The sequence below is a fragment of the Lygodium microphyllum genome, chromosome 29 (genome assembly GCF_053477565.2).
Source record: "Lygodium microphyllum isolate KBCC chromosome 29, Lygodium_microphyllum_v1.1.10, whole genome shotgun sequence".
Lineage (NCBI taxonomy): Eukaryota > Viridiplantae > Streptophyta > Polypodiopsida > Schizaeales > Lygodiaceae > Lygodium > Lygodium microphyllum.
In genome coordinates, this window is record NC_141163.1 from 96074595 (window position 1) to 96089315 (window position 14721).

General features: G+C 44.4%; 1 protein-coding gene across 1 annotated transcript in view; it reads right to left on the reverse strand.

Annotated features, from left to right (window-relative positions):
• Positions 1-14721, reverse strand: part of LOC148010937 (EH domain-containing protein 1-like) — a 39867-nt gene that overhangs the window by 22665 nt on the left and 2481 nt on the right. Inside the window, exon 2 of the mRNA XM_087671254.1 lies at positions 9736-9815. Within this exon, the coding sequence (XP_087527380.1) occupies positions 9736-9815 (80 nt within the window). The remainder of the gene's footprint in view (positions 1-9735; positions 9816-14721) is intronic.

Below are 14721 nucleotides of genomic sequence, written 5' to 3' on the forward strand. Positions count from 1 at the left end.
TTCCAGGTTTCGAGGGCGAGCGGGAGGCTGTGCATCAGATCAAGGCTGAAGCGAGCGTGGGCGTGCAGGAAAGGAGTCTAATCAGTGAATTTGCTGCAGGTTATTGCTGTTCAAAGGTGAGGAAGGCTGCGTTTGAGGCCTTCTATTGCAGATTTTACCTTTTCATCGCCTCCGACGCGTGAAAAAGGTTTGGGCAGCAGAGGAATCAATCTTAGAAGGCTGCATTTTCACAGTCAGAGGGGGCTGCTTTTGCATTTGTGCAGGTATTGCAGGTTAACATGTCTACAGAGACTGATTTGGAGTTCCAGGAGATCATGGACAGGAAGGTGCCTGTCCTACCGGCTCTTCCAATGAATGCATCTGGCGGGTAATGATGTTGGCCATTTTAGAGTCTTATGATTTGGCGGAACTAGTGATGGAGGAGATTAACAGGCCCTCGGTGAGGGATGAGTCCAAACTCTCTTCCAATGCTCGTGCAGAGTTGACCAAGGCACAATCTCATTGGAACAAACTGAATGCCAAGATTCAATCTTTTCTATTTCTGTCTTGCACCACAGCCATGATAACTTGACGGTGGCTCGTGAGATATGGCTGGAGCTCGACCAGATGTACAACCGGATGACCCTGATGAAGAGGGTTTCTTTGGAGGAACAGATACGGACTTTGTCTGTGAATAAGTCTTCTTCGCTTCGGGAACACATCAATAAGCTTCGGCAGCTTCAGATGCCGGTTCAAAATGCGGGGAAGCCTATTTCCTCCGAAGACATGGCGATCACTTTACTATCCCAGTTGCTCTTATTGCTTCAGGGCGGGTTGACTCTTCGATGGAAAGAGTTGGTTCCTATGGTCTTGGACCAGGAGGAACAATTGAAGGGACAGAATGCTTCCAAATAGGAGGCATTGGTTGATCAAGCCTCTCAGAAGAAGAGGAAGGACCAAAAGAAGAAGAAGAAGGATAACAAATCCAAGAAGGACAAGGTAAAGAAATCAACTTGCCATATTTGTGGAAAGATCGGTCACTGGAAGAAGGATTGCCCTGACAAAGACAAGAAGGATACCAAGAAGAAGGACACAAAGGACTCTGGAGCGGTGGTTGCACCCTCATCAGCTGCTTTTCTACACTTGCAGCCATTGAGGACTCTACACCGACAACCTCTGATGCTACGATGACAGCTCCCCAGGCTCGAGAGTGGATTGTGGACAGTGGTGCCTCACGGCACATGACTCCTTCTTCCGTTGGTATTGTCCATTTGCGACCTTCGCATGGGCAAATTCTCATTGGAGACAGCTCTTCTGTGTCTATTGCTGCGCGGGGTGAGATGCAGCTTATTCCTGATAGACGTGGTGGTACCCACACCTCTGAGGTGTTATGTGCCAAGATTGGGGTATCATTTACTTTCGGTTCATAAGATTTACGCTCTTAGCCTCTTGGTGGAGTTTGACAGTGATACTGTTCGAGTCCTTGATTGTGGATCGAGGAAGGTTCTCTCTGCAGGGTATGAGGAAAATGAAGTCTACAAATTAAAGTTTTCTTCAGCTCTTACTTCTCTTCTTCTTACTTCTCAGACACAGTCCGAGCTATGGCATGCTCAGTTTGGCTACCTGAACTACGAGTACCTTTGGAAGGTGTCGCAAGGGTCGTTTCCGAGGTTTTCCGGACATAGTGGTGAGCCATCAGCCATGTGTCTCTTGCATTCGTGGGAAACTGCATCGGGATGCAATTCCCAACAAAGCTTCTAGGCAGTCTACTTCACCCATGGAGCTTGTATCTATGGATCTTTGTGGCCCGATGAGGACCAAGGCCCTGAAGGGGAGCTTGTACTTCATGTTGATTGTAGATGACTACATCAGGATGACTTGGGCCTATTTCTTGACTTTGAAGTCGGAGGCTTTCTCTCATTTCAAGGATTGGCTTCTCTTTGAGGAGAACCGTTCTGGCCGGCGACTGAAGACCTTGCATTCAGACAAGGGAGGTGAATTTATGTCTAATGAGTTTACTTGTTTTTGTGCAGATAGGGGCATTCACCAGGAGTTTGCTAACACCAACACTCCCCAAGAGAATGGCATTTTGGAGTGGAAGAACCGAAGTGTGATCAAGATGGCACGCACCATGATGGAGCACCGACAGACACCTCAGTTTCTGTGGACCGAGGCAGTGGCTGCCACAGTTCACATCCTTAATCGATCTCCCACTTCGGCTGTTGATAGGATGATGCCACAGTTCACATCCTTAATCGATCTCCCACTTCGGCCGTTGACAGGATGATACCTTTTGAGGCTTATTTCGGGACTAAGCCTAATGTCTCTTATTTCAAGAGCTTTGGGTGTGACGCTTATGTGCACATTCCGAAGACGCAGCATGATAAGTTCAAGGCGGCTTCCCAACGACAAGTTTTTGTTGGCTATAGCTCCCAATCCCAAGGTTATCGTTTGTTTGATCCCGTTAAGCGGGATGTCTACACGAGCCGAGATGTGCGGTTCGTGGAAGTATCGGCCACAAAGGGGAGTGAGAAGCACCCCATCCTTGGAGATCCAGGGGAGAGTTGGGCTCCCGAGACAGTTTCTTTGGAGCCAGAGCCTCTTGATGGAGATTCTTCTTCGGATTCAGAGCCTTCTCTTCCACCGGCCATCCCCGAGACGCAGCATGATAAGTTCAAGGCGGCTTCCCAACGACAAGTTTTTGTTGGCTATAGCTCCCAATCCCAAGGTTATCGTTTGTTTGATCCCGTTAAGCGGGATGTCTACACGAGCCGAGATGTGCGGTTCGTGGAAGTATCGGCCACAGAGGGGGGTGAGAAGCACCCCATCCTTGGAGATCCAGGGGAGAGTTGGGCTCCCGAGACAGTTTCTTTGGAGCCAGAGCCTCTTGATGGAGATTCTTCTTCGGATTCAGAGTCTTCTCTTCCACCGGCCATCCCCGAGGAGCTTCCGCCAGTGGATGTTCCTGAGTCTTCAGCAGATGGAGAGCAACGGGGAGAGGTTCGTCCTCCTCCTTGTTGGGCCCGTGACACACTCCAAGGTTTAGGGATCGAGGGGGTCCCTAAGGAGTGGAAACCGCAGGATGGACCGCGGAGGTCACGAAGGAATCAAGGCCATTATTCGGAGCTTGTCTGCTCCAACTATTGTTTACTGACCCGTGTTATGCAAGATCGAGAACCCACTTCAGTGAAGGAGGCTTTGCAGTCTGATCATTGGCGGAAGGCCATGGAAGTCGAGTTGGAGGCTATTGATAGGAATGGCACTTGGTCTCTTGTGCCTCGTCCCTCTCACAAGAAGGTGATTGGTGTCAAGTGGGTCTTCAAACCGAGTACCTTAGCGATGGTTCTTTGGACAAGCACAAGGCTCGCCTTGTTGCTAAAGGTTTTGCTCAGCGCCCAGGCATTGATTTCCATGATACTTTTGCCCCCGCTGCTCGTATGGCGGCTATTCAAGCTGTTCTTGCCTTGGCTGGCCATAGGAGATGGCCTGTTTATCAGTTGGATGTGAAGTCGGCCTTTCTGAATGGTAACTTGCAGGAGGAGATCTATGTTGAGCAGCCTCCTAGCTTTGGATCCTCGGATGGGAAAGTTTACAGGTTGAAGAAGGCCTTGTATGGCCTCAAGCAGGCTCCACGTGCATGGAACAAGAAGATTGACTCGTTTCTTCAGTCGAAGTTGGGCTATCAGCGCTCCCAGGCCGATCCGCAGCTTTATGTGCACACTTCCGAGGTTGGTGGTGTACTGTTCATGTTATATATTTATGATTTGATTTTGACAGGGGATCATGTATAAAAGGTCCAAGAGACCAAGACAGCTTTACATCAGGCATTCGAGATGACGGATTTGGGGCTTCTTCATTTCTTCTTGGGCCACGAGATTTTTCAGTCTCAGAGGAGGATTTTCATCTCTCAGCAGAGGTACATTCAGGAGCTCTCGATGACTTTTGAGATGGAGACTTGTCGGCCCATTACTACTCCTATGGATCCGAATTGGAAGGCCACTTCACACTCAGATTCTCCCCGATGGATGCTTCACGCTACCATCAGTTGATTGGATCCTTGATTTGGCTTCTCAACACTCGTGTTGATCTTTGTTTTGCTATGGGTCTTTTGGCAGGGTTCATGACAGAACCCAAACAGGTGCATTGGCAGGCTGCCCTAAGGATTCTTCGGTATTTGAGGGGGACCTCTGACTTAAGGATTTTTTATCCCGCAGGTACAAATGCTTCCAATCTGGTTCTTGCAGATTGGAGTGACTCGAATTGGGCTGGAGATGTAAACCACCGACGGTTTACTACAGGCTACTGTTTTATCTTGGATACAGGTGTTATCTCTTGGAGTAGCAAGAAGCAGCCCACGGTAGCCCTTTCTTTTACTGAAGCGGAGTATCGAGCTACGTCTTCCACCACATGTGAGGTAGTGTGGCCTCGGAGATTGTTGGAGAAGCTTGGCTGTCCCCAGACTTGTTCTACTCTTCTGCGGTGCAACAATGAGAGTTGCATTGCCTTGGTACGGAATCCAGTATTCCATGCCCGGACAAAGCATATTGAGATCCAATATCACTTCATTTGGGAGAAGCTTCTGGATGGGACCATTGATGTGGAGTACTGCAAGACGAAGGATAATCTTGCAGATTTGTTTACAAAGGCGCTTCCCCAGGCTCTTCTTCCGCAACATTCCAGATCCCTCAGCCTTTTGACCCATCCAGGATCAGAGAGGGGGTGTTAGACAGTCATTTCCTAGACAGTTGGTGGACAGCAAAGTACAGCAGGTTCCACGTCAGCAATACGGCAAGACACGTCAGCAGTACGGCAAGATGCCACGTGGCACTGGTTCAGTCGGCCAGATTTACTGCACAGTAGGCTAGATTTACTGCAGTCGGCTGCATTTAATCCAACCAACCTGGTGCTGGGGATTTCCTATTTTTGGCTATTTATAGCCAATTTGTGGCACACTCCAGCATTCATTATTCAGATTCTGATCTTGAGATCTGTTGGCTGAGATAGACTATGCTCGGGCTGACGGAGATCGAGGTCATTAAGTCGGAGACATACGCAGATATTTCCTTTGCCCCCTTGTGTGTTTCTGCACTCTTATACAGCACATTACACCGCAGATTTTTTGTGTTTACACTGTCTCCTTTTCTCTCTCTCTCTCTTCTCTCTGTGTTCACTCTCTCTCAATCTTTGTCCTACGCTTCCGCATCGCTGCACTCTGACAAAATCCTCCTGCTGTCCCACCAAATATGGCTGAGATCTGCTCCAAATGGCTAAGAAATGCTGAGATCTTTCGAGAAATTATTGGAGAAGGTGAGAGAAAACCAAGATGAGAGAGAGATCCGATTTTCTTCGCAGAAAACCCTAAAATCTGCCTATTGCCTGCTTCAGCCTGCATTTAAATGTAGTAACCTGCTGCCAAGCACCTCTAAAATGCTGCCACCTAATTAGCAATGCTGTTGCCAACCCCTACAAGGTGTCTCCCTACTATCCCCTGCCTACCAAAGCCCCCAAATGGCTGTCTTTTGCAGCAAATTGTTATTCTCTGATTAGAAAATGGACCAGTAGCTCCCCCTCTCTCTCTCCCAAGCTGTAAACGAATTGAACATCTAAGACCCAGCCCCCAAAAACGTTTTCTCAGTTTGCATGGGCATTTTTGCCAAGTGGCAGCCTTCTAAACCCATTTTTCAGCATTATCCAACCATTTAATTAATTTTCAAGATTAAATAATCCTAAAAATTAATTTCAACCTTCTCACCCTACCCAAAATTAAATGTGCCCATTCGTAATTAGCCATTTGCAACCTGGAGTCCTCCGCAACCTCCATTGACCCTTAGACTAGTATTAACTAATTAATTAATGCTAGTCCCTAGTGTCACCACTAACACTTATTGGCTAAACAACTGTGCTAGGGTTAAAACTAACATCAACTGACCTCCAGAGCCCAGTTAGCATAACTTATCACAACTTTTGCTTTTGACACAAACTGCATCCTCGAGGTCCTTGGCATGTTACCATGAAATAACTGCCACGTGCATCACATGTGCTAAACAACCTCGCACATTTGATTAATAACTTAATCAAATGTTATCGACAAGATTAAAGCATCTTAAAATTTCACGTCTTTGTGATACTAAAAGTGTTGAAACTTCCATAAACCTTAGTCCAAGACATTAATTGATCTAATTATCTAACCCATTGACACTAAAAGTCATTCCCAATGCACTTACTAGCACCTATCCCCCACAACTTTTGCCAAGCTCCCCATTGCCTAATCTAGGATTTGAATATCAACATTTCAACTTAACCTCACATATGCACAACATAAGTGCATAACTCATCCAAAATGCTTAAGCATGGGGCCAACCATCTCCAATATTGTCCTATTCTATTGCTCCACCACACCATTATCTGATGGTGTGTCAATACTAGCATACTCCATGTGAATGCCATGAAAACAATTGTACCACTGATACTCATGGGAGGTAGATTCTCCACCCTGATCCACTCTCATGGTTCAAGCTCTATGAGTGGATTGGCTCTCTACCATGGGTCTTCCAACCACAAAAGTGTTGAAAAGCCTCAAACATAGCCTTCAAATAGAAACAAATCTACAAAAAGCCATCAACAATCAACCTAATGTAAATGGCCTTGCAAATAATAAGAGTGCACGTGGGGCTGCACAAATCCATATGGACAAGTTCAAGAGTAGTGGTTGGACAAGAAGCCTTATGCGAGAAATGCTTTCGATATTGCTTGTCGGAATGCGATTGAGACAAGGTACCAATCAGCGCAGCCCAATATCAATAATCCCTCAACCAAATGTGCACAACTAAGCTAATGCGAGGCCTCATGGTGCAAGTGGCCATAAGGAGCATGCCAAAGAAGGCCCAACTTGAAGAAAGACCTCGATATAAGGGCCAAGAGCATATACAAACCACCCTCTTAAAGACCGAACTAGAGAGGCCGACCACTAGCCTAATCCTCAACCCGCACGTCTCAGTTGGTGAACACAATCCTAGTGCCTAGCTATGCAATAGCATAAATAAAAAGATGATTAAATCCCAAAATCTAGAGCATAAAGGATACCAAAAACTGACCTTCGGCCTTGACAATCTAGTAACAAAGGTATGATACCACACGACAAACTAGCATAAAAGACTTGTCACTAATGGTAACCAATCCCCTTTGTTCTCAACATCCTGCTAACCACCCTCGATGACAAGTCATGTGGCTAGTGGCACCACTATCCACTAACCAAGACTTTGGCTCTGAAGATGCCAAAGTTGACAAATACGGACTTTGTAGTTGCTGCTACAAAGGTACAATCCTTTTAGCCATATCGAATGCATTAGCAGCATTAGAAGGACGCCAAAGAGGATGCTTCCGTCAACAATGATCCTCCATATGAATATTTGTTTTGCACTAAGGGCACCTCTTGAAATATCCAGAGTGTGAGTGCAAGAAGTGCTTTGAATTATGGATGCAGTGCAAAATGCAAGCCTAGGTACACAAGGGTACACACAAGAGTACATAGGTGTGTTAGTGCAAGTGCTAGTACACCAAAGTGTACATAAGCACAGACAAGTGCGTATACGAGTGCACACAAGTACACTATGGTGCAGGGTCTCTTCATTGACGTATGATTAGTGCTAGGATGGCACATGCATGCTGCAGAGTGCCTCGGTGTACCTCTAATTAGGCAAGAAACCCTAAAATATTGTCGAGTAGTGTTCTAGGCCAAAAAGATGAACCAAGGCAGAAAAAGAGGGATAAAAGACAATAAGACCAAAATGACCAAAATGAGTAGAACAAAGCTCCTAGTGTCCCTCATGGACTAAGCATAGGGCTCACAAGTAGGAGATGACCATGACCCACAACAAGATCATGGTACTTAAGTCACTATCACACTTAGAAAGTGATTGCTAGTGATGAGTTGGCACTCACAATCACAAATATGATTATGAGGACTTGCTTCACAACTTGGAAATTGCACATGCAATCCCTTGCTTCTAAGGTTTGCAAGATCAAAATTGTAATCTCAAATGCAAAGGCCACGCACAATCACATACTTGCCATCACGACTGGGAATCTAAACTCGCACTCGTAGTGGATGGGCTCGTAGTCACGAGTGCAAACTCACATTGACAATGGGCAGACTCGTAGTCACAAGTGCAAACTCACACTCACAATGAAAAACTCTTATACTTTCCTTTGTGCTAACCTTTTGTTGTGAACTCCAAATAGGATCTGGTGGTAACCTTTGATCGTGAACTCCAAATAGGAATTTTCTTATCCAAGCCTTTGGTCATTGTATCTCTTCTCAACAAACCTTCATTCTACATGCCAATTCTCAAGAAAAAATATTAGACCTGCCCATTCGAGGTGAGTTTTTCCATACTCAATCCACTGAAACTTTGACACTTCAAGTTGTCACCTTAGAGTTTTCAATCTCCTGGATTTTCAGTGGCAACCAGCATCAACATGCATTCTAGGCATCCTACAGGTAAGGTTGATGCCATTCGTATTGACATGACAACTTAACATGGTTGTGTTTTTATGTACTCAGGTTGCCTATGTTGTGTGTGGCTTCCCATGCGTATGCTTATGGTTTAAGACAATTTAAGCATACAATAGCTCTCACACAAAGGACATTAGCACAAAAAAACATGCTAAAATCCAAAGACTTTAACCTTTTGCTGATAGACAGAGTTGAAAGTTATCCATGTTGTACAATGATCTGACAAAAAAGTAAAATGATCTACAATGATAGACACAGTTGAAAATTGTTACCCCAAAGGAAAAAAGAAAACGTGTGCAAGTATATGCACATGTAAATCCAAAGATGTTCCATTCCATAGTTTTTCCACTGACAAGTTTTATACATGTTTCTTTTCATACTAGCAAGTTTTAGGGACTCCAACCCTAAGCATGCAAACTTGGAGGGACTGGAATTTTTCTCTCTATAGATTTTCAAAAAACAATACAACTTGGGCAAAGGTGTTTTAATGAGATATATGCTTGACGATTTTCCAAACACTCACTTCCTAGCAAAAGGGAATGTAGCACCCGCACCTCCCACATAGAGATCGTATGGTACAAGACATTGATTATATGCACTTGTTATAAGTTCCCACTGCTTTTAAAATTTTCCCATGGTGGCCTCTCCTTGAAATCCCTCACAATGCCAAAGAGTAGGGACTGCAACCCCCCCCCCCCCCCCCCCCCTTCCCGGATAAAAAAAGAAAGAAAAACAAAACAAAAGAGGGATGTCCGTGCACCAACACATGCAACATTTTTCCATGGTGGTCTCTCCTTGAAATCCCTCACAATGTATACAAAGAGTAGTGACTACAATCCCCCCTCACACCCCCCCCCCCCCCCCAAAAAAAAAAAAACAAACAAACAAACAAAAGAAGGGTGTCCATGTGCCAACACAAGCAACATTTTGAAGGTTCTTAAGCCAAAAATCAAAGAATTTATTTAAAGATAGACTCACTCCATACTAATTTGTCATTTGCAACTTGCCAAGTTTTCTGGTTATCTTTGTTCTGGATGTAGGAATGCCATGATTTTAGAATCCTTTTTAAATCCACACAAGCAACTCGTTGAAAAATCTACAATGTCTCCAAGACTTCCTTCCATCATGCATAACTTCAAAATCTTGCTAAAATTAGCTAACAGAGTATCGAAACCCTTTCAAAACAAAGCAATGTCTATTGACTGACAACATCCCCCCTAGTCCAGCCTGTAAGTGAGTACCTGCTTAAGATCTGGCCTAGACAGCTTTGAAAGAGAAAAAAAATTGACTGCATCTGCACCTGTAATCCTTCCATCACCATCTATCACCAACACACATGAGAGGTTCGATATGTTATCACATAATAAAAACAAGAATAAGAGAATGTCAAAACAAAATAGCTACACAAATTATAGCCTTCATATGTTAGTTACACAATAAAACAAAAATAAAAGGAGCACAAAGACACTAGAAAACAATATGTTAAGTTACAGTGTCCAGCTCATATCCAGGCATCCAGTGCATTGTGCGCTACTCACTGTAGTCACCATTTAGGTCACTTATGCTATGTGTCAGGTGGTGCACATATTTAGACCAGGCCGGCCATATTGTTGGATCTCACTAATGCAAGTTGGCCAATTGCATTCCCAATGCCTATTTATAGCATCATGACTACGCATATTTCCTTCATATTTAGTGATGCAGTCTGAGGCAGCAGACTGCTGTATTTTTGCTGGCAACAGCAAGTGACATCAGTGCATCATTGTTCTAGTGCAGATTTCAGCTAAGTTTCTGCACTACTATTGCCATCCAGATTCCAGCCCTCCCAGCCCCCAATGCATATCAAAAACATGCATGACAGCCAGCAAGTGGCTGTCTTTTGCAGTCAACATTAGCGTTTGGCTCTCCTGCATCAGATGCCACATTTCTAAAACATTCATCATCAGGTTCCAGCAAGTCATCACCTTTCCAGGCCAATCCTTATCATTGCTAGCTGCATTGTGCATCAAGCAACATCCCTTAGCACTAAGCCACAACACCTGTAGTTGTGTTTTGCAATTTTCTCCATCCCATTTGTTGAGCTAAAAAAGGTTTATTACATGTTAATGCCTTCATTAGATCATTAAACAGCCCACTAGTCAACTATGCAACCTGTTGCCATCATTAAACCAGGCTGTATTTACAATTTCCAGCCACTTCTCAATTTCGCCCACAGCCATTGGCCTACTTCTAGTGATTGCTGATCTGTTAAATACACCTCGTGTTTTCCTCTGAGTCGTTCTGGTTTGGGCGCACCCTGCCCACTGCACATTTTACCCTCTTGTGTGGGAGGAGCTTTTTGCATATGTGAATGTGAACACACTTCAATGTGTAGGCCTCTATGACCTTAGGGCTGTACCTTGTATTCTCATTCTTCTAATTCAGTTTCAATGAATGTACCCTTGCACACTTCTTTGTGTGTCTACTCACTCTCTCTCTCTACTCCACTTCTTCTTTATTGAGAGATGACTATGCCAGACACTCGTGACTGCTAATAGTGCGTGTCAATGTTCCATCATAGTTTGAGCCATCCCGATCACGCTCTTGTTCTTTTGCTCCAATATGCCATTCTCTTGAGGAGCGTTGGTGTTGACATACTCCTGATGAATCCCTCAATGTACACAGAACTGAGCTAAATCATTGGAAACAAACCCTCCATCCTTGTTGGATCTCACTATCTTAAGCTTCCATCCTGAATAGTTCTCCTTGAAGATAAGTCAATCCTTATAGTCTAACAAAGCTTCAAATTTCAAGGCCAAAAATTATGCCCATGACATCCTACTATAATCATCCACGATCAACATAAAATATAGAATCCCCTTAAGGGACTCCATCCACATTAGTCCACACAAATCTGTAGAAACAAGCTCCAAGAGCTCCTTTGCCCATCTTGAAGCCTTGTTGGGTATCACATCTCTATGTTGTTTATCTCGGATGCAAGATACACATAGCAGATGGCTCACCTCTGTTGAGCTAAAATATGCATTACTTGCTGATTAGCCTCTCAAACAGCCCCAAAACACACTAAAAAATGCTCTTTTAGAGTAAAAACCCTAAAACGGGGGGCAGTTCGAGAGAGTTCAGTGGAAATCCTAAAACGGGGAGCGGTTCAAGAGAGATCAATGGAAACCCTAATTTTCGGGGACTGCTACCACTCCATGCGTGTTTGCTCCTGCTGCTGGCGCCTTCATCCATGCCGACATCAGTTGCTGGCAACATCATCATCTGCTGCAATCTGATCATCCAGTCATCGCCAGCCACATCAGACATTGTTTCAGCCTGCTGTTTACAACAGACTGTGCACAGTTTCCAGCCTCCGATCGGTGGTACACTGCTGCGTTTACCAGTTTCCAGCCTCTAGACTGCTACGTTTTGGTGACCAGCCTGCTACCATTCACTATTCAGCACTCCTACACTCTGACTGGTGGTCATAGACTTGGGATCCATCTCCGGTGGACGTCACACTCCAACATTGCTTTGTCCTTGAGCACACTGTACACTCTTACATTCATTTACAGCATTCATTCACTTCAGAGTTGTGTTCTCTCTCCCTTCTTCTGTTTATGTTTGAGTTCTATGTTTGAGTTTTGAGTTTTGCCCTCTGTGTCTGTGTCTATGTCTGTCTCTTTGTGTTTCTGTCGTGGTCGTACACTCTGTGTGTCCTCAGTGCAAACCCTCGCAGTTTTTTTCACATGGTATCAAAGCCGGTGCTCTTGTAAAGAGTATCCTGCGGATATTGTGGAGAGCTAGTCTTTGTGCGAGGCACACAATACGACTCATAACCGAATCACAATGTCCCAGACACCTTCTTCTCCAATTCCTATGATGTCTTATCAGGCTTCTCCATCATTGGAGGCCCTGAGATGGCATTATGGACTCGGTGAGGAAGACGACACTCCACCTTCACCAGATTTCATTAACATGACAAAGGAGGACTTTGAGTACTATCGCAACAAGTACGGTAATGTTTACACCCCTCCTACTAGTTTTGCTACCACATTCGGACCGGATGGTGAGGCTGGCCACCTCTCCGTTCATGGAGGACATACAGCATTCGTAACGTTTGGTAATCCATCTTCATCATCTCAGCCATATCCAATGCCAAGTTTGTACAATTCTTTTGTGTTGCATGAATCAAAACCCTCGTATGTTTCTTCTTTTGAGGTACAGGATCCAGATTGCTTTGCATATGTGAAGTTCAATAAAGGGGGCTCAAGAAGCAGACAAAATTCAGGTACATCTACAACTTCTATTTCATTTGAGCATGTCATACACACTTCTCACTTCCCTCCCATCCCACCCTCTTCTATATCACGCCTTGATCACCTCTCATCATCTTTCCAAAACCTTGGATTATACTCCACATCTGCATCACACACCCTAGGGGTTGGATCTTCCATCTCCGCTCCTAGCGCCTTTTCCTTCTCCACCCCATTCTCTACCTCTTTGCACCATAGAACTTCGTTAGGGGAAATGCCACCCTTTAACACCTTTCAGCAAATGAGCACACCCATAACTCTTGGGTCGACTGTGATGGGCATCCCCTTCACTATCCCCAGCTTCACATCTCACATGACCACTCATACGCAAGGGTTTCCATCCTCAGCTTATGGTGCGTTTTCACCAGCAGACTTGCTTTGGTTCCAATTATGCATCTACACCTCCAAAGAAACCATCTTCATTATAGCCATCCTATTATAGAGCTGATCTAATTCCAGCCATATCTCTTGCATTGTTAGATGCTCGATGTGAGCAATCACAGCTAGCATGCATGAGAGAAATAGGAAAGGATGGATGTGGACCTTCAAATTGTCCCAATGTGCCTATACCTTTGCCAACTCTGTTTTCTCCGAATAAGTTTGGAAAGATCCTAGACCGATAGACAGCCAATGGCATCAATCACAAGCTCCACCAAATCATAAGCTCCAAGATGGCAAGCATCATCACCTGCCAAATGTGATTGTTCTCCCCATCATCTAGCTTTTGATCCTATGGAAAAGCCAATAACACTAAGACCTTATGGTCCATGATCGCCTAGAACTCCATGTCAATTTCTAAAGACATGGTTGCCCCAATAACTTGCACAAAAAAATGGGTAGCCCCTTTTGACTCCAAAAAGCAGCCTACTAAGGCTTCCTCCGCTCCTACTAAACACAGCTCAACCGCCGTGAATGATCCCTAGAAAAAGGGTTGGTAGATGGATTGTTATCCTCCAAATCAAGACCATAATGCCTCAACAAAGCATCAATTGAATGAAAAGTTTGACTAATGAATGAATGTGTACAAAATACTCAAGGGCAGAGCTATCCAACAATCGATGGCTCTCATCAGAGTGGGTTGAGGAAGGTGTTGATATGTATCATCCACCGAAGATAGATCCGAAGTGTTGTAACCACCAATCACAACAAAGATTAATGAAGAAAATGTTGAAAATGCAAAAATGCAAAAATGACCTACTACTGATAATGATGTTGGGGCAAAATGCAACTGTAGGAGTCGCTATGCGAAAAGGTGATAGTTGGAGATGATCCGGCAACAAATTGAATGAAGAGGACAACAATTGGAGCAAAATGTAGCTTGAAGAAGTCACCAAGATGAAGGGGACAATTGCGGATGGCATTACAGGAGTTGAGGTGATGGCAGCAGAAAACTAAAATGAAATTCAAGTTGGTAGAGTTGCCAAACCAATGGGCATCAACTGAGGATCACCACAAACCAACTAAATGAGGTGCCTAATGGATGGAGGCTAGAACAAACTAGAGTAACCTACAAACAAGGGATAGATCATGTGGCTGGGCATCCTCCTATTTATGGATGTGGATCCTCCCAAAGTTTGAATGTTTGCTTATGGGGCACAAAAACTTTGATAATTTTTTACCTTTGCGGTTGTTTTAACGAGTTAATTAAGGTTTAATGTGTAATGTATCTTTTTTAGCTTAGCATAGGATACATCAACTCTCTCGATTAGGTGGGTGGGCAGCTGGGCCCAAGACATGTTTGCAAGTCATGATTGCAAGCAATTTTCTGGAATAATGCAATACCTAATCTAGGAATACGCTTTCAGCATGAGTAGCATGCTATAAATATTGGTTTTGTTTATGAAGTTGGAACTTCAATGCATCATAATGATGGGAATCAGCAAGAACAAGTGGATTTGGATGCTCACTTTATGCAGTCCTTTAGAAAGG